Raw genomic sequence first — 21,323 nt, 5'->3', positions numbered from 1 at the left:
AGTTTTTTTTTTAAAATTATTTTTTTTTTTTTTTTTTTTTTTTTTTCCCTCCTCGTATCTCTCAACATGTGAAAAGCTTCTGCAGTTTAAGAGTGACAATGCAGAGATCGGCTTTGGATCAGGGACAGCAGCTCTGGAACAGGCCATCGAGAAGACAAAAGCCAATATAAAATGGGTGGCTGAAAACCAGAGAGAAATCACAGACTGGCTGATGGCAGAATCTGCTTAAAAACCACAAAGACAAAACAAATTACGTTAGTCTCCTTTATGTATATGTGTAATGATAAAAACATTTTTGCATAGCATAACCAGGTGGACAGTGTATATAAAGAAAAAAACTTTTAAAGTATTTGAATGTTTATCAAGTTAATTTTGATTGCTATATTTTGATTTGTTAGTGTTGGGGTGCCTCCAGGACCAGGGTTGGGAACCACTGCTGTAATCAAATAAATACTCTGATGAACCACAAAACAATGATCATACTGTACTCTACTCTTCTGTTGTATCATATGAAAATAAACTTAAAATCTAAAATACTTTTGTCAAGAACCGAAACATATGATCAAATTGCTGACATCATATTCTTTAGTAGGCTATATATACTAAACCAGTGGCTCCCAACCCTGGTCCTGGAGGCACCCCAACACTGCACATTTTGCATGTCTCCTTTCTCTGACACACCAATTTCAGGTCTTGAAGTCTCTACTAATGAGCTGATGACCTGAATCAGGTGTCTTTGATTAAGGAGACATGCAAAACGTGCAGTGTTGGGGTGCCTCCAGAACCAGGGTTGGGAACCACTGTACTAAACTATTTATTATTATTATTATTATTATTTTGCTTAAATGTAGGACGTTATATTCTCTGTAATCGTTGTAGTATTTGTAGAAAATTTTACAGTATTGTAACATAATAGTATTGTCTGTCGTTACTGTGTTAACAGTTTGTACAGTAGAATAATGACAGAGGCACAGAGCATAAGCAAATTGTACGCTTAAAACGAATGGAATGCGGAAAACAATGCATGCTGACATTTTTAGAGAAGAAATTCAAGATTTTTTTCTTTCGAAATCGAGAGCAACAGCCGGTAAACAAAGTATAACTTGTTACCTTTTAAAAGATACTAGATGAATAATGTGCAGATCATCTTCAATAACATGAGGGGACTGAAAGAATGCAGGGCAAATGGATAGAATCATCGTGTTATTATTTGCACTTTTACCTCTAACATCTGCTTCAAACGGTATGTTTCAAAAAGATTAGATAGCCAAAATGTATTGCTGTTCAATGAATTCAGTTCGAGATTATTATACAGGTTGCCGCATGTTATCTCCTTACCGATCTTCATAATAGTGCATTGCATAAAACTGAAAGACATTGTAAAGTTATTCAAGACCCATGTATTCTCGGTATTCTCTCTAAAACTAGATGGAGAAATAGTTCGAAAACAACTACTCATTAAAAAAACCAATCGTTCTGTTTTTCAGCTCATCACTCTTTGTCGTTGTTTTCAACTTACATTGAGGGAGAAACACAATTTCCTAAATTTAGTTACATAACAACTCTGGATGACATAACAGTTGGATACTATAATTCAGAGATTTATTTTCCAAAAGGGAATACGACGAATGAGGATGATGTGATTGATTCAGATTACATAAAGGGTATAAATGACTATATGTATAACTCCTTCGTGAGACGATCTGCACTGTTCAGGCAACACAACCAAAATGACAGTAAGTATGCAGGCCAATGACCTGATGGTATTTTTTTGTCCTCGTGTATTGATCTAATTATACATAGCTATACAGTCGCTATGGTGAGAATATTTTCAATTTCTTAAAATTGATTTTGATATTTTTTAGAGGAATAAAGTAAAAAAAAAAAATGTGTCAGGGTGATACAGAGAGTTAATTTTGCCTGTGTGATGAGGGAGATCAGTCCAACACAATCCTCTCCCTAATTTTCCTCACAGGTCTTAATGTTTATCAGACACTGGTTGTCTGTGAGCTGCTGGAACTTGACAAGCCTGGAAAGATGCTTACTAAAGATGCCGCCGGAGGCTGCACCACAGATGAGCTGTGTTACTTTAACAACCACTTTACTTATACTGTGACTGTAAATATTGCACAAGAAGTGCTCAAACCCCACCTGGAAGAATTCAAGCAGAAATATGAAAAATTCTATCACAAAGTTTGTATAGATACTCTCAGGAATTACCTCAAAAAGAGACAAAATGAAGTAAATAGAAAGGGTAATTACTTAAGACCACTTCTTACAACAAACATTTTAGCTGCTGCAAATTGTGTTAAAGTACCAGTTGTTTTTAATGTTTGTTTCTGTTTTGAATATGACCAAGGATGTGTGTTATTAAAATATATCTGACATTATACCTGGCATTATACTTAAGTCTAAATTGTTATTTCCTGAGTGCCATAATTTTAACACTAATGTTAAATTGTATCAGTTATGATATAAAAGAGTTTATTTTCATATTCATGATTCTTTTTCTTTTTTATTCATGATTTATTTTATTTAATTTTTTGCAGAGAAACCCAGAGTCAGATTCATTCAGAAAGCAAACTCAGATTCTGGAGGGTCTCGTGTGAGTTGTTTGGCAACAGGATTTTATCCTCGTCACATCAACCTGACCCTGTTCAGAGATGGGCAGCCTGTAGCTGATCATGAGATCACTGGAGGAGATCTGCTGCCCAATGCTGACGGGACGTACCAGATGAGGAAGAGTCTGGAGATCAGTGCTGCAGACAAACACAAATACACCTGCTCTGTCACACACCTCAGTCTGGACAACAAACTGGACATCACTTTGGGTAATGAGCTCTTACAAATACAGAAAGGATCTGATAAAGTTTTAATGATCTTAATCTAAATTCTTCCTTTTTTAGAAGATGCACCTTCCAGTTATCACATAGGTGTTCTGCTATCTGGTGTTGCTGTCCTGCTGTTGTTATGTGTGATTTTGGCAATAGCCATTTGCATGACAAGTCGAGCAGAAAGACAGAGAGGTAGGCCTAATTTAATATTCTGGTATGCGTTTCTTTGAGGTTACTTCGAGATTTCGATTGAATTTTTACAAGATCACTTTGTGTATAATGGCATATGCTTTGTTTGTATTAGTCACATTTGCTAAATGTCTGCACGTAGTTTCCTGGAGCGTGATAAAATTAAAATACACCAGTTTGATATAAATTAACATTACTGTACCATCCTCATAATGGCATAACGGCTATGCAGATTAATGTCTTATATGTTAAATAACATTTATGTCCATGTACAGATGCTGAAGGTGTTTTGTAATCTTCTGAAGACATCCATCCTATTTGCAAAGAGATCAAACCATCACATCTTCTGTTTTATCAAATGGAGATGTCTGAGATTTAAGATACATCTGAGCTGCTTCAATATTTGCTTTTGACAAGCTGTGAGATTTCCAGTTGAGATTTACTTACATTCTCATGTAGAATAACACAGCGAATTAACAGCTTACTTTGTTTATCCCTTAAAGTCTAAATGTGTAATGTTTTTACGAGGAATTCAATTGAATTTATTGAGTGTTGTCAAGAGGGTTTATTCTAGCGGTTTATGGTGGATTTATGTACTTTATTGTTACTGTATTGCTGGGTCTGATTTTGTGCATTCTGCCATTGATCCTGCTTGCTGTTTTTGTATTGGAGTTTTTTTTTGGGGGGGGGGAATCGCCCATGTCTGTCTGGCTATACAGTATGTCTGACTGTGTCATAGTTTTTTTGTATTTTCTGCTTATTATATTTTTTATTGGTTACTTGTAACAAGGCTATTGATAAGAGGGGTACTGAGAGAGCTAAAAAGATATTGGTGTTTTGTTTAGTTATTGTAACATTTGAGGTGCTAATCAATTGATCAATTTAATCAATTTATCAGTTTAAAAGTGAGCAATCAGAGATCACGCTGTCCCAAAACAAAACCTGTTTGCACATTTATCCATCTGAATTGAAAGTATGTGGTGACATACAATAGTTGCCCGATTGAGTAGGCTATTACAAGTCAGTATTAAGAATTACAATTTGTGGTTTACTGATGTTCATGTTAGTGTAGTATGGAACACTTCACAAAACATTAACAAAAAGTAATAGTTGAACTGCTATAGTTTATAAAAAGAGGGTCTGTATATTTTCTAAAAAAGCATCATATGGTGGATATATGGTAATAATAATACCATATATGTTTGAAGTGACAGAGACTATGCTGATGTTGAGTAATCCATGCTGCTATCTGAACTGTATGCATGTAGTGGCATCTAGTGGTCTGATTCAAAGAATATTTGACTTATTTAGGAAATAAGCATTAAAATATAAATGTGCACTTATTTGTGTTGTATTGAGCACTTCATAGTTGTTTTTTTCACCAAAGAAGTGATTCCAGTGACCCCTTGGATGCCAAAGGGCCCCATGGGAAAAAATTTAGGAGCTAAAGGGGTGTTAAGTTCAGTTCACTTATCGTTGCATTAATGTCCTTTTGACTCCAAACCTGTGAGAGTTGAGAATACAGAGTTTGTTTACTGCCATTACAGCAGCACACATTGCACTGAAAACTGCAGCCAGTATGGACAGAATTATTTTCACTATCACCATTTTACTTCCAGTGGTTGGACCAAAAGGTAATTGTTGTGGAATCATAAGAACTTCTTGTTTATACCATGCTTGTTGACTCATTGCCTGTTACTTGCATTCACATTTATGGATAGTTTTATGGCGACTTACAGTACATTGCATTCACGTATCAGTTCATGCATTTTCTGGGAATCCCACTGATGACCTCAGCTTTTCTTGTTTAAAGTTATAATAAGGACACTGTGTTATATTTTGATATATTTATATGTTCACCATTAGAAATACATTTTGTATTGCAGCTAGTAGTGACGATGAAAATAATCGAAAAACAATATAAATGAAAATAATAATAATGAAGAATATTCAGAAAACCTGAATGTGATAGTCACAAATATTGCAATAGGCTATTTTAAGGAGTACATAAAATGTTAGAAATGGAGAGTCTTTTAAAATTAAAAGTAATCTGCAAATTATTTTAAACTGTCACATTGCCTGCAGAATACAGTTCTCACTTAAAATCGAGCTTATAGCTGTCTCTTGCCTGAAATGCTGGTGTCAATACTGTGCAATGTACTCTGCAATACCAAGACATTTTGATTCTACCTATATATGTTGAATCGAGATATATATATGTAGAATATATATATTCGTTATTCTACACACACACACACACACACACACACACACACATATATATATAGAATAACGAGATATATAATTATATTATTATTAATTTCAATGTGAGTTCCGAAAAGGGAGGAGCTCTTTTGCAGGTCTAAATAAACAACCAGTCGAGCCAGATACTGTAGTTTCACTTAAGGTTTCGAGTACCCAAAAGTATCAAGATATGGCTATCACTCTGATCCTGCTTGTGCTGTCAGTTCCAGCAGTTACTTCTAAGGGTAAGATTCCAAATAAGGGTGAGCTAAAGGTTAGTTTGTCAGCTTTGTAATGTGCCTTAGTCAACAGCGTAGAATTTAGTAGGGACGCTATAGGGACATGTCCCTACCAATATCCAGCGACATACTAAACTGTCCCTAGCAATAATTTTGATCAAACAATTAAATAGGCTATACATAGCCTATATGTAACCAATGTTGTTGTAGGCTAATTCCGGCCGCATCTAAAATAGGTCATACCATTGATATTACCTGAGAAGTTAAAGTAAATACGCTAGAAAACTGCGCGCTTTCAAGGACGTACATTTAATACATTGGCGGGACATAAGTTATCCGCGGTGTTTAAAACATATGTGCACAGCTCAGTTGAATGATAAAGTTGACCCTTTTTAACTTTATTTTAAACTGAATGTAAAAAGCAAACTGTCATCTGAAATATCCACAAAATAAAAAACAAAACTGAAACAAGAGCGTGCGGTTTATCTGTCAGTCAGATGCGCGTGAAGGAAGGTGTTCGTTATAGCAACACAGTCAGGGTCCCGGTGAGTTTTTTTTTGTTGTCAAAATCATCATTGGTCCAATTTATTTTTATTAAATATTTTTATTTTATATTAAAATAAAATGATGTACAGCTTGATTAAGACACCCAGTGCTCTGATGCTGCTGTTATGTTGTTGGTTTTGCATAATTTAAAATTGTATAGGCCCTAATTATTGTCTGTTGAACATACTAACATAAAAAAGCTCTCTTTATGAATTACGAGTATGCTGACTACCATATCTATAAATAAAGACTTTATATGACATGACACTGTGGTCAAAAGTCTAGCATATATGTTGCCTGCTGTTATGTCCCCACCAATATCAAAATCAAACCTATACTTGGCCGTAATTCACAGTTGATGAATAAGTCGTGTGAACGATATCGTTTACTTTAGGCTACTTTCCACATTAACATACATGTACTTTTTTCCTTACTTCCTCTCTATCATATTTTAAAATTAAATCAGTATTTGAATCGCTAAGTGTAGTGCGCTGATTTCATTAAGAGGCAAAATCCATTAAACTTTTTTTTTTTCCCCACAGGTTCACATTCTCTGTCTTTGCATTCAACATACATTAAAGGAAAAACATTATTTCCTGAATATAGTTACACGTTTATGTTGGATGATGTTGTAGTAGGACACTTTAATTCAAAGACATTGACATATGTTCCAAAAGGAAATACTACAGATGAAGATGACGTGATTGACCCACAACATATCAGCATCATAAGTAAATATATATATGATGATTTTGAGGAGAGATGGATTGTACTGGAAGGGGGTAACCTTACAGACAGTAAGTAAAGAGGATCTGAAATATCCTTTGAAATAAAAAAACACAAACGCTTATGTGATGAACACAGGCCTGTCATCTCCTGTCTTCTGAGTGGGTTGGTAACCTCACTTTTTTTGGTAATGTACCTGTATTGGTTATTTTCACTCAAGTAATAAATGTATATCAGTAATGGTGAAATATTTAGTTGGAACACAGTAGCTGGATCACAGAGTGCTAGCCAAGCAACTGTCGTTGAGATAAATGAGTATACTATATAATGTTTTTCAGGTATTACAGACCTCCTTAGTTGAGTCACCTTATAAGTTATGTCCATTCAGGTCTTCAGGTTCATCAAAAGATGGTTCTGTGTGAACTGCTGAACAATGACAAGCCAGGACAAATGATAAGCAGGAGTGCTTCCAAGGGCTTCACCACAGATGAACTATGTTATCTTGATGGCAAGTTTACTTACCAAGGAGGTTCTTATTTCACACAGCAAGAGCTCAAACCACGTCTGCAGCTGTCCATGTGGCGTCATGAGAATTTGTATTACCCAGCTTGCATAAAAACTCTGAAAAATTACCTCAAGAAGAGAAAACAACAAGTTAACAGAAAAGGTATGTATTCCAGTCTTGCAGAATGAGCTTGTAATATAATATTATTGGGAAAAAAATACACAAGGTATTGAATTGACAGCCCTAATATTATTAAGTCATAAAATGGGTTTAACAGAGCAAAGGCTAATATGCTCTGTCTGCTTTGAAAGGTGTAAAATGAACTGATTTACTGCATTTATCTCCTGCTTTCTGCCCCTTTCCTGTATAGTAAAACCCAGACTTAAATTAATCCAGAAAGCAAACTCAGATGGAGGGTTCCTAATAGTGACGGGACGTACCAGATGAGGAAGATTTAGTTTTTTGAAGAGATTTTATTCTCTTTTCTTCTACTAGTTTTGTATTAAATTACATGAGTACACAATTCATATACTATAATTCACTGGGTAAGACCTAAACAGTATGTTTCACATGCCACTCACTACAATTATTATTCATTTAATCGTTGGGGTTTTTATACCGTAATGCCTGTGTATATTATCATTCAATGTCATACATTTTATTATTGTAATATTGTATTATTATTGTAATATAAAAAACGAAGAAAAAAAAAAGTTTGCAGCACTGGTGTAGATGGGTGTCAAAATCTCACTACAGGCTGGTACAGACAGTGGATGGACCAAACAAACCACAACCCGTGAGTTTGCCCATGCATTATAGCACTCAGTATTTTGGTCTTCTAGTCAAGCAATCCAATGTTGTACTGCAGGAAAAAAAATCTGGCTGTCCACATTATTACATAAATCTAATTCAGATCTCTTTTTCCAGAATTCACCCCAACTTAAGGTCTACAGTGTACTGTAGTGCTATTGCCTCAGGTGGCGCTGACGAGTGGGACTTTGGCTGGCAGATGTTTAAGACCGCCATCATCGGAATAGAAGCTGATAAACTCATGTCAGCCTTGGCTTGTGCAAAAGATACCACACTTTTAGAAAGGTTTAAAATATATTGTTCTTTGGGAACATATAGAAACTTTTCAAAGGAATAAATTTTTTTTTGTATTGTCATAAATATAGGTACCTTGGATACACGCTTGACGCATCAATGATCCGTAAACAGGACGCTACCTCTGTCATTGTGTATATTGCCAGCAACCCAGACGGTCAGACATTGGCTTGGGATTTTGTCAGGAAGAACTGGGTGTATATGTTCACAGAGTGAGCTTTATGAACAACACAAATGCTCATATACAAGATCACTGCAAAATGAATTTGTGTCCTTGGTATGGTGTGGAATGAGTATGTTGAAAAGAGTATGCCAAAAGTCCCCGGATGATCTACTATTTCAGGTCGATTTTTTAAGTGTGGATCCGTGCACACTCTCCCTGCGTTCCATTCGGAATTCCATCCCTATGCCCTATTACCCTCCGGAGTGAGAACTTCGAAGGGTTGAAGGGTGTAGGGGACCAAACAACTGTTTCTTGAAGTGCCCTTCTACGTCATCATCACTTTTATTCACAATCTCCTCATCACAGGCAGGCACAGCACTCAATTCAGCATGTGTTCTGTTTGTGTGTGCTGTTTGCGTCACTCAGAGCACGTGCCTATATCGTGCACTATATCGAACATTTTTAATATCGTTATCGAAGAAGGTGTACCGTCGATAAATATCGATACCGTTTTATCGCCCAGGCCTACCCTCTACTACACACTCAAAAGTGTGTACTTTTTCTTCACCAAAAGAGTACATACTTTAAGGGCGTAGTATAAGTAGGCACATTGAGACGCAGCTCTCACAGCTCTCCCCCGGCCTCCCCCTCCCCTTCTCTATCATTAGGGGTTGTAATTACATCAGCAGATTCGGCACATTCGCTATACAAAAGCGGCGCTTTCCAACTTCATTAACATGTTATGGTATTACAGCTGTGAAATTACAAACAAAAAATACACATTCTGAGACATGAATTGTGAATTTTTTCACATTAAATCGTCCTCCTCCCATTTTCATCTCAAAATTTTGGGGAAGCTGTGCCTCCCCTGCATCCCCCGACGAGCGAGGTGGTCCTCACTGCAGAACACAAGATCCAGGGGGTGAGGTTGGATCCAGAACCAACTCCTCCCACCTTACATATACCTAAACCTACCCATCGCCACCCCCTGATCCCTAAACCCACCCATCTCCACCCCCTAGATATGGATCCAACCCCGCCCCCTGGATCTTTGTTCTGCAGTGAGGGGCTACTGCGGCTGAATAAAGCAGACTTTTGACTTTGACCATAAGTGATTATGTGGTTGCTCATATTAAAAAAAGATCAAAATTTTTAAGATCTGTCAACCACAAAGAAAGTAAGTTCAGTTGGTTAAATTATGACTGGCTTTGAGTGAGATATTGCATGAATAGAATATAAAATCATGTTAATTTTAAGTAAAATAATAAAAATAGTTAAGTAAAAGTTCCTTTTTGTAACAAATACGTTCAGATATCAAATAAAAAAGGGGGCATCTGAGGTCAGATGTGTTGATAAATCTCTTTCTTTATTTTTATTTCTTTATTTTCTAACAGATCATGCAGTTTTTTCAGGTGATGACTCATTGTGAACAGGGTGACAATGAGAAACATTGACAAATGATCACCAAGACTGCTTTTAGAAGTTCTGCTGTTGATGAACTCCGATTGTTTTAATGGACAATTCACATATCAGAGTTCTTCTAATTACTTAGAATCTTGAGATGTTACCCAGCCTGTATACAAATAATGAAGAATTACCTTAAAAATAGAGGGACTCAAGTGAACACGAAAGATCCTCATGTGTTTCTGGTATTTTCTTGAATTTAAATAAATAAATAAATAGCCAGGTTGCAATGGATCATACAGCATGATACTACAATTATATGCAACAATCATACACATTTTTATTCAGATTGGTATATTCCCTTATTCATTTTTCTCTCCCTTCCTTCCCAAGTGAAAAGCAAACTCTCATCCAGAAAGCAAACTCAGATTCTGGAGGGTCTCGTTTGAGTCTCGTTTGAGTTTGAGTTGTCCAATCTAAATGTAATGCTTAGATACATACAGATATTGTAATTTATGACACAATATTTAATTGCCCTTAATCATTTTTACTTTTTTCTGCTATAGCTTCAGCTAAAAGTGATTATTCTGCTACTTCTAGTGAGTTCTAGTGCTACTTCTTTGCTTTTACACTTGATAGGGAAAATGAAGTATTAGTTAGTTAATAGAATATTAAAATAAAACTAAATTATTCATTTATTTTTCAGCATCTGAAGAGAGTATGGAACAAGCATCCTGATGATCCTGATGAAGTTGTTGCTTCGGATATCAGCACAGTATTTTAAGGACTGGTTTACATTAAGTAATTTACATTTTTGGTGTGTTAAATTAGTAGAAACTAGAGCATAGTTTTTGTTCTAAAATGATACAAAGAGTTCAATTGCACTTTTTAAAAAAATTTCAATTCAGGTTTATTGGCATGACATTGTTGTACAATATTGCCAAACACTATGATGTTATTTTACAGATTGTTTTTCATAATAATTCTTCATTTAAGAAGTTCTATTCCCTATAAGTGAATACAACCCAGGATCTGATATCCTCCAATTTATAGATGATATATTTTACAGTCACTTATTTTATCCTTATCAGTAATGTAGTTTACTCAATACTTTTAAGTTTTATGCCTGTTCGATTGTGTCATTTGCAACACATTGTGAGATGTGTAATTCATTCACTCTTACAGGATGTTGTAAGAACATAGTATTGTACCTTTGTTATGCTCTGAAAGTGCAAACCCATTGAGCACAGTACAATCAAACTTAAATGGCCCACTTTACCTGAATTCACCCTACATGTCTGTGCGTGTCTATACGACTCTCCTTTCTTCCAATACCAAATCAGCTGAGGAAAACGAAACAAGCAGGGTGCGAACTACGGGGGAGCTAGGGGGAGCTCGGCTCCCCTTAATAAGACATGGACTCCCCTGAAAACGGGATTTGTGAAATTTTGGGGGGTCTCAAAAAATATTGACAATGTGTTATTTTGACGTGCAATTTCAGTTTTGTGTAATGTGATCATCGTGGATTATTATGTGTGAAAAGGTACCTGGCACGCACTTGTCTGAGGAGTGGATTAATGGGGAAGTAAGCAGCACTGCTCAGAACAAGTTGCGAAAAAAGATATATAAACATAGGGACAGCATTGCACACAAGAGGGCCATTGAAGTAGCATTGACTAAGCAAAAGGCGATTCTGCCAAATAAAGTAATTGAGGTGAATTCCAAATTAATGGAGGAGACCGCAACATCATTCAGGTCCGCCTATATGGTGGCTAAGGAAAGACTGTCTTACAGAAAGCTCACCCCTTTAATGAAGCTTCAGGAGCTTAATGACGCAAAGGAGGGAACTGTCTTTGTAAGGCAAGCGCACGAACACCCCACCCCCTTGTTATAAAAATAAAAAAACAAGTGGGCTCCCCCAAAGTCCACGGCATAGTTCGAACACTGGAAACAAGACAGTGTGAGAGACACCGCCCTAGCCTGTAATATGTTGATAGACACCCGTTTAAAAATGTGCAGGTACATTTTTGCAACACATTTTAAGACTAAAAGCATACAGTGCAAATGGACAGGATCTCCTGTCCTCGTCTTTTTACTTGTAACGTTACTTTCACTTCCATCTGCGTCATATGGTAAATAGTTTATGTTTTTACATGTTCGAATTTTAAAACCTAATCCTGTTCAATGAATTAAATTCAAGATTAATGAAGATAGTCACATATCATGTCCTCTCTGACCTCAATAGCGCGTTACTCATATAACTTTAATGCTAAATGAAAGTGCTAACTCTATGCTATTTCCTATTTCATGCTAACCCTAACCCTAAATTGCCAAGATTTCAAGATTTAGGTTTTAAATCAAAAATAAATACTGGATACAGTTTAAAGTTTTATTGTAACCTAGGTGTAGGCTACTGTCTCGTATGGTAGAAATAGGTATAAAGTATTTGTTCATAATAAAAAGAAAAAATCTATTTGTGTTTCAGGTTCTCACTCTTTGTCATTGCTTTCAACTTATATTCAAGGAGAAACACAATTTCCTAAATTTAGTTGCACAACAACTCTGGATGACATCACAGTTGCATACTATAATTCAGAGACTTATTTTCCAAAAGGGAATACGACGAATGAGGATGATGTGATTGATTCAGATTACATAAAGGGTATAAGTGACTACATGTATAACTCATTTTTGAGACGATCTGCACTGTTGAGAGACTACAGCCAAAATGAGAGTAAGTATGGGTTTCTCAATTATTTTTAATCTATTATTCTATTTAAAAATGCATAAAATGCAGTTTATACATATTCAGTTACTTAAATACATCTTTATGATGATCATGTCATTAAAGTCTGATTTTAAATTAATTTTGTTTTTTTTTAGGTCAAATTTTGATATCAGAATTAAAAGAAAACCTTTTATAGAAATTTCAGCTTAATATTATTTCTTTATTAAAAATAACAAAAGTATTATTGTGCTTATATTTGAAAAGCATTTGTCTGCAAAATCAGAAAAACACATAAAACATGAAATTATATCATAGAGATGCCCCCTGCAGACCCTCATGACTGTGTCAAGGTCAATAAGTCCCTTAAAACAATAAATGATAATTAAATATCAGTTGATTAAATTGTAAAGTTTAGCTTGTAAAATATCATTTGGTGTAACTTTCCCCAAAATGTGTGATATTCATCAATTAATATATATATATATATTTCAATGTTTTTGAAAATAATAATTCACAGATAGGCTATAAAGCTATAAGAAAATTATTTATTTTTATTACAAAGACATTTTTTATTAAATCGAAAATTTACTTGAAAATGGTTTGCAAAACAAAGTTGTTGTTTTGTTTTTTTTTATGAAGGGGGCCAATCCATGAAAATCTCTGCCTTATTTTCCTCACAGGTCTTGATGTTTATCAGACACTGGTTGTCTGTGAGCTGCTGGAACTTGACAAGCCTGGAAAGATGATTATCAAAGATGCTGCTAGTGGCTACACCACAGATGAGCTGTGTTACTTTAACAACCACTTTACTTATACTGTGACTGTAAATATTACACAAGAAGTGCTCAAACCTCAATTAGAAGAATTTAAGCAGGAATTTGCAAAGTTCTTTTACCCAGTTTGCATAACAACTCTCAGGAATTACCTCAAAAAGAGAGGAGGTCAAGTGAATAGAAGGAGTAAGTCCTCAAGGACACGTGTACATTTGTATTATGAATCTGACATTCCAGATGTTTAAAAACAATCTTCAGGCTCATAAATAAACTTAAATTTGACACATTGTTATATAACTCCTTGTTTGTTGTCTCTGGACCTTTATGTTGTGGTGTTTCCTGTGCTTTTCGTAGTCAGTTTGTAGTTTTGTTTTTTTTTTAGTTTGTTTTTCGATTAATCAGCCCATCCTTGTTTTCTCTTGTACTCTTCAGTTGTTCTTGTAACTTTTGTTCTGGTTTTGTTCTGTGGTCCTGTTTCTACCCATGCTCTTGGTTTTGGTTTGTTTATGTTTCATGTTTTTTGTCCTTCTTGGTTCCCTGTTCCCCACCCTTTTATTTTACCTTTTTATTTGAATGAAAACCTAGTACTATCGAGTCACTACCCTCTGTTTACCTGTCTGTTTTGTGGCTGCCCTGGTGTCACACCCATGCATTTATAGATGTGAAAAGTTCTTTGAAATTACCTTTTTTTTGTTACAGTAACACCCCATATCAAGTTCACCCAGAAAGCAAACTCAGATTCTGGAGGGTCTCGTGTGAGTTGTTTGGCTACAGGATTTTATCCCCGTCACATCAACCTGACCCTGTTCAGAGATGGGCAGCCTGTAGCTGATCATGAGATCACTGGAGGAGATCTGCTGCCCAATGCTGACGGGACGTACCAGATGAAGAAGAGTCTGGAGATCAGTGCTGCAGACAAACACAAATACACCTGCTCTGTCACACACCTCAGTCTGGACAACAAACTGGACATCACTTTGGGTAATGAGCTCTTACAGAAAACACAATCTAACAGTAAAAACATTTAAAGCCACTCTCTCAGTCTGTGGTTGATGTTCAGAGTTTGATCACAGGGAACCATTTAAATCAGTGATTAATTCAGTTCTGACAGTTTTGGCTCTGATGTTGGTAATTGGTAATAATTTGCAGCTGCGGTAATTAGATGTGAAGACATTAAAAATGTCATTCATTATGTGAACTTTATTTTAGAGTTCGATTTCAGTGAACCATTTAAAACAGCGATTCTCCCAGTGCTGATAGTTTTGGCTCTGGTGTTGGTGTTTGGGACTGGAGTCATCATATATAAATGGAGGAAGAGACGAGCAGGTAGGACAAAAACTGAAATTAATGATAACTACTAGTTTTGTTTAGAAAATACTTGATTTTTATGAATAACATTCTTTTTGATTTTGTAGATTCACCCAGAAGTGGTTATTCTGCTGCTTCTAGTAAGTACATTATTTAAACCTATTTTTTTAATGAATTAAAAAAAGTTAAAAAGCTAAGTTGTTGAATTAAATGATTTTATTATCTTTTTGCATATTCCGATCATTCATTAAACATTTTTTTTCAGCATCTAAAGAACATGTCGAAACAACAACATAATCAAATTAAATATCATGCCTTGATGCTACATGGATCAACATCTTCAAACAATGAAAAAATGAGTTTCGACAGTTGCTTGGCTTTATTATGAAATAACAACATGAACAATATTGTTAGTTTATGTATGCCGTTTTAATAATTGTCCTTAAAACGCATTGTGATCTGCACACATCATGTTCGGTTAACACAATCTGCATGTTGGCATCTTTGTGACAGATGAATTTGTGTCAAAATACCATAGAGTTTGATTGGTCGCACTGCCTTTGACCTCGCATTATTGAAAGCTCACATAATTTGAACTCTTAACCTTATCAGTGATTTACTGATGAACTGTGAGCCATTTAACTCTTAGACGTTTTGCTATTGAATAGCAAATTATTAGTTGTATATTATAAAGAACAGGAATAAAAAGAAAAGCTGAAGTTAAAATATTTTTTTACAATGATATCTTTCAAGACATTTTAAAATTTTAGTTATTTTGGCTACTTTAGAGCATTAAAGATGAGTGTTTCAACTTTACTATTGTACTGTTTCAACTGTACCTGACATGGGTACAATTGGAACAAAAGTAGCATACTTGTCATTAAAAACTGTGGAAAATACTATGTATTGTATTGGTATTATTGATCATCATTTATTTAGCAGGCAATTAAAAGAAATTTCACATGAAAAATTTACAAGTTTTTAGTTCGTGTGGTTCTACTGACTAAAAACGTCCAGCTTTATTTGGTAGTTACAATAAAATTCACATAATGAGCTGTAACTTGTCTTTAAGATTAAACATTAAATTGCAAGCATCTGAAGAAAATGTGGAAACATTGTGAATGTCATGTCACAAAATAACATGATTGGAGAAATAGGCTATCTTTAAACAACAAACAAAGTTATTCTGACAAACTGCCTAAAGGGTTTTCTTTTTCCAAGAGAAACTACACTTTTTATTTATTTTTATTTTTTTTCCTACTTTTGCTCAGGTCCTCCAAAAGGTAGAATTTCAAAAGAATTCTATAAAATCAATTTTTGCAAACTTAAATTTGTTAGGTCTTAGAATTTGCTTTTAGACATATCTTCTCAACCAAAGTCTCTCCTTCTACAAGTTTTAAGTGTAATTTGCATGCTGAGTTGTTGATCAATAGCTAAATAGAACAACAATGTGCTTTCAGCTGCTAAATTATCATTGTAAGTCTGAAAAGCACATATATACAAACCGAAATGTAGATCAAAAAATGATAAGTGTAGATTTTTATAAGTTAAGAGTCTTTAACTGTCTTTTCAGTGTTGACTGTTTAAAGCATGTGCTGTGTTTTTGTTTTTTTCCTTTGAAATTTGTCAACCAAAACTTTGACTAATTAAATACATGTTATGAAATGTTATGATTATGTTTTTAAATATGAAACTAAAACCTCCAGTAAGTGGTGACATCTTAATGAATGACTCGCGGAATCATTTAATTCGTTCAAAAGGACTGATTCATTCAGGAATGAAGCGATTTTATCATTCGCTCAGCCGATTCCTTCAAAACGTGGATTCATTCAGGGACCAAACAGCACCGTGTTGCTCACAGACACGCAACTCTTCTGCTGTGGATTTATTACGAAGTTTATTCACATTAAATGCATTAAGTGATATTTACACTAATAGATACGAGTTACATTAATTACAAATAACCATAGATTCTATTTAGCCTACACTATGCAAAAATAGTAGTATTTTCTTTGCATTAAGTGTAATAGTAATTAGATGCTATTTATGCTTAGTGCAAATAGTTGCAGATATATTTGCACCTCAGTACTAGTACATTATAAAACGGTATGCAATAATAACATATTGAGTGTAAATTATCATGTTTATTAAAATTATTAAATGGATGCCGCCTTATTTCCAATTTTTGAATATTTCTTTCATTTTTATTGAAAACAAATGCCTTTCAGATCTGATATGATGGAGAAAAGGGACAAAAACGGGAAAAGTACGAGCTCGGCAAAAGGCGCATTCGAACTTTCGTCGATCGCATCAGATCTATTACTACATCTTACCTACACCATGCTGTTATTTGACAGGCGTCTTTTGTAATCATGTCTATCCCAACTAGATATTGGTGGGTGAAGTTACTGTAAATAGCCTCTGCCAACAATGGCAGATTTTTATTAGTAAATTTAATGTGTCTGGCTTCCGGTGTCGTCTGCTTTCAGTTATTTTTAGCTGTACAAAACGGCTCGTTTTGCTGCGTGATATTGCAAACTGTTGTATCTTGCCATATTATTTTAATTTATTATCTTAATTATTAACACACTTGTAGTGCAAACGGTTTTACCGTTTACTATACTTTGCTATTCTTCTCATTATTTCCCTTCAGATAGGCTAGTTGCCTCATTGGCAAAAAAATTCCAAACATTGTACATTAATATTAAATGAAATTAATGACATTAAAATTCAAAGTAATCACTTTGGTAATCTAAAATACATAAATGTAACTATAACGAAGTTACTCATATTTTGTATTGTGATGAACGCTGGGGATTTCTTTTTTTGTTTGGCTTTAGCCCCGCCTACATGAACCTTTTTGCAGCAAAGCACTCTTTCCATTGACTGAATGTATGGATTATTGAACTCACCTGGAGGACATTTAAGGGAGAACAGGTGAGAGGAGAGTATGGGATGATATTCGACTCAAAATGATTAATAGATGCACGCACAATTTTTGAGACTTTCGTTCCGCCCTTTTAGCCTTGCCCAATCCACACACACACAGCTCGCAGTCCACGCGCAGCTGAGCTAAAGAAAATCGGCAACCACTAGGTGGCCCTAGCCCCACTCACATGTGCGCATTCCATTGTGTTACATTGTGTTTTTTTTGTTTCTTTTTGGTTGGGCTATTCTCCTCTACCGTAGAAATATAATAAAGATGTTTTATTGAACTTGTTCTAACTTAACTTTTCTTAAGACAGAATAGCTTATATTAATTTTGCCAAACAAGAACTTTGTGAAGGTACCTTTTTTTTTTCTTTTCTGTAATTCATCGGGACGTTGTCAGTTATTCCTTCCTTGTAGGCTAATATTATTATTATTATTATTATGCAAAGATGAAGTTGACGATGCTAATTAGCCATCTCCAGTACGAGAGAAATGCACCTTTCATATAGGCTTACCTACAGCATTGCAAACGCTGCAGCATGTTCATTATCAGAATAAAATACAGTCAACCAAACATATAGATACACTATAGAATCTAGATACACTGGTTAATTAAAACAGCCCGTAGTACAATCCGTGCCGTTCAGCCTGAGCTCGGGCCAAGCACATATTTGCTCATGTGAAGAGGATGATTTTTCATGTGAAGAAGACCATGTTTTTTTTTTGTTTTTTTTGGGAAAGCAGGTTAAGTACAAAGCCTGGTTTACATAGGCCTAATAAACAATAGTCTGTTGCATTCAAATTCAAATAGCCAACATTGTGAATATGGAAACATTTGGATTCGTGCCAAATGAGAGAGTAAGAAAGAGGATTATAGGGCCAAACAATAATAATAAAAAAAAAACACCTCTCCAGAATAAAGTCATTAGCCTATAATGTGAGATTAAACTAATTAAATATCCAGAAAAATTTAGAAATAAAATATTGAGAATAAAAATAATTAAATTTCGAGAATAAAGTCGTTCATCAGCATCGTCAACTTCATCTTTGCAGCCGACACTGACTCAGAAAACAGATTAGTAACAAGTAGCCTAAATAAAATATGTTCTAGCTATTTATGCGATCCGCTTGAACGCGGAATAGGCTATAGCCTATAAAACGATCGTTTAGTATAGTTTAGTTTGTTAATTTAATAGTTTAATTAAATAGAAACGTGCGATTACTAATGGCTTAAATGAGCGACTATAATAGCCCTTTTAATAATAATAATAATAATAATAATAATAATAATAATAATACAAGGAAGAAATAACTGACAATGTGCCGTTGAATTACAGAAAAAAAATAACCAAGGTACGTCACAAAGTTCTTGTTTGGCAAAATTAATATAAGCTATTCTGTGTCTTAAGACAAGTTAAATTAGAACAAGTTCAATAAAACATCTTTATTATATTTCTACGGTAGAGGAGAATAGCCAAACCAAAAAGAAACAAAGAAAACACAATATGGCATTCATAAAACGTACTCAATGGAATGCGCACATGTGACTGGGGCTAGTGCCAGTCACATGTTGCTGATTTTCTTTAGCTCAGCTGCGTGTGGATCGCGAGCTGTGTGTGTGTAGCTCAGTTGCGTGTGGATCGCGAGCTGTGTGTGTGTAGCTCAGCTGCGCGTGGACTGCGAGCTGTGTGTGTGTGGATTGGGCAAGGCTAAAAGGGCGGAACGAAAGTCTCAAAATTCAAATGAATCAAATAGAATCGACTCAGAAGAGACGCGAATTAATGCACGCGTGTCACCTGATCCACAGATGCACATTTTAATCGCTACATGCACAAATCATGATATTTTAATACAAACTATAACATTTGTATTCACAATGTCTCTATTTGAACAAAATGCTGCACATTAATGTAATTCTTAACTCTGCAGACACCGGTTGAAAAGCATTTGTTTCAGTGTAGTGACGCACATTTGCAAATTTTTCAAATCCTGTACACATTAATGAATTGCACTGGGCCTTGTTCTTTGGTAGTTGTGTGTGTGTGGGGGGGACGTGAAATGCTGTAAACGGCGAAAATAAAGTCTCAAAATCCAAATGAACCGAACAAGATCGACTGAACTAGACGTCAATTAATGCACGCGTGTCACCTGATCCACATATGCACGGATTCCTTTTTGCATGAGCAATTTATGATATATTAATGCAGAACAGAACATTTTTATTCACAAACATGTCTGTATTTGTACAAATCACTGCACAATCATTTAATCCCGAATTCCACAGACTCAAATTGAAAGGCATTTGTTTGTGGTTAGTAAGATACATGTATAAAATGTATGCAGTACATGGATAATTGTGCGTGCATCTATTAATCATTTTGAGTCTAATATCATCCCACAGGAGAGCGGCTCGGCAGAGTGAACGTGACTGGCTTTTCGCGCTCAGGGGAAGATGGGGACGCTTTGTGTTGCTCGAGACTATTAGGGTTTGTCCGGCAACGAAGGTAGCTAGATATATTGAATTTGTGTAGTTAGATAATGGTGGGGACGGTTTAGGAGCGCTGGTCATATGTTCCAGGAGCGTTTCAAAGAGACTTTATTGCGCAGAGGACTCATCAGTAGGCTACTACAGACATTGCGATTCCCAAGGAGAAATGTGCTGTACACAAAGGACTAATTAATACCAGTGACGTTGTGATTAATTGCCGCAACTGCGGGGACGGGAATAAAGCGAAGAAGAGCGAGTGCTTTCTTGGAAGATATCGATCCGGTGTCGTCAGAACACCGGCACGGTTGATTCCTTTCCCTAGATCCCGGGGGTGGGGTCTTCCCAGCAAGCAATAGCCGTCATTTCAACGTCTCGGTTAAGTATAGACCCGATATAGTCCGGCTATGTGTAACCCACTTCTAGCCCAAATAACCTTGAATTTGGTTTCATGTCGTTTTTTGGCAAAATAACTTGTGAGATGTATGATATTCCATCATGTAAGCAAAGTAACAGCGTTTACAAGGTTTTTTGGTTTCATTTCTTTGACATGTTCAATACGTAGCCTGTGCGTAGCCACGATTTAGCTCGTAGTCAGAGCGGCTATCTGTAGCCCACTTATAGTCAAACCTGATTCACTGTAGTTTTTGGCCAGGCAGCGCATGAGATGGTTGATATCCCATCATGTTCGCAGTGACAATATCTACAAAGATAAGTGTCATTTCATGACATAGTCTATATGTAGCCACGATTTCGCTCTAAATTGGACGGGCTACGTGTAGTCTGCTTTTAGCCCACCTGGCGAAATCGAGGCAATCTGTGGTCTAATTTTAACGGCTTGGCTATAGCCCTATACCAGTAACCAGACCAGCCATGACCTACAAATCTTGCCACATTAATCAAACATTGTGGTGTCAATACTCAATAATTTACAACGCAAATCAGAAATTTAAAAAAAGTCACTGGTCATTTTGAAATGTCAAACTTTGTCTGCAATTGTTAATCACCTCAATCTGTATTATATTTTAGGGTTTTAAAAAAATTCCCTCATGTCCAAATTCAACATGAAGGGGGGTGGTCCACTGCAGAAAGAGGCATTTGAAAAGACTGCACTGTTCTCGGTCATCAGAGGTATGTGTATAAA

The 21,323-nt window shown here is 35.6% G+C and overlaps 2 protein-coding genes across 7 annotated transcripts in view; both read left to right on the top strand.

Moving 5' to 3' along the window:
* Positions 1–265, top strand: part of LOC107720513 (aminopeptidase N) — a 6,468-nt gene extending 6,203 nt beyond the window's left edge. The window contains exon 20 of the mRNA XM_016528242.1: positions 77–265. Coding sequence (XP_016383728.1) covers positions 77–229 — 153 coding nt within the window. The 3' untranslated portion in view covers positions 230–265. The remainder of the gene's footprint in view (positions 1–76) is intronic.
* A 1,282-nt stretch (positions 266–1,547) lies between these two features.
* On the top strand, positions 1,548–15,458 carry LOC107720520 (major histocompatibility complex class I-related gene protein-like). 6 transcript variants are annotated; one of them, XM_016528248.1, is made up of 7 exons: positions 11,895–12,086; positions 12,440–12,688; positions 13,363–13,641; positions 14,155–14,436; positions 14,707–14,781; positions 14,871–14,903; positions 15,029–15,458. In XM_016528248.1, exons 1-7 carry the CDS (start codon positions 11,942–11,944, stop codon positions 15,058–15,060), a joined length of 1,095 nt encoding a protein of 364 aa, XP_016383734.1. In that variant the 5' UTR covers positions 11,895–11,941; the 3' UTR covers positions 15,061–15,458. The 6 variants fall into 6 exon arrangements, with proteins under 6 accessions (XP_016383736.1, XP_016383737.1, XP_016383734.1 ...); XM_016528247.1 differs by having other exon boundaries at positions 14,695–14,781; XM_016528246.1 differs by having other exon boundaries at positions 14,665–14,781.
* The last annotated feature ends 5,865 nt before the right edge of the window (positions 15,459–21,323 follow it).

The sequence above is a fragment of the Sinocyclocheilus rhinocerous genome, unplaced genomic scaffold (assembly GCF_001515625.1).
Source record: "Sinocyclocheilus rhinocerous isolate Xijiao unplaced genomic scaffold, SAMN03320098_v1.1 scaffold3040, whole genome shotgun sequence".
Lineage (NCBI taxonomy): Eukaryota > Metazoa > Chordata > Actinopteri > Cypriniformes > Cyprinidae > Sinocyclocheilus > Sinocyclocheilus rhinocerous.
Note: the sequence above shows the minus strand (reverse complement) of the source record. Positions and strands in the feature narration are given on the sequence as shown.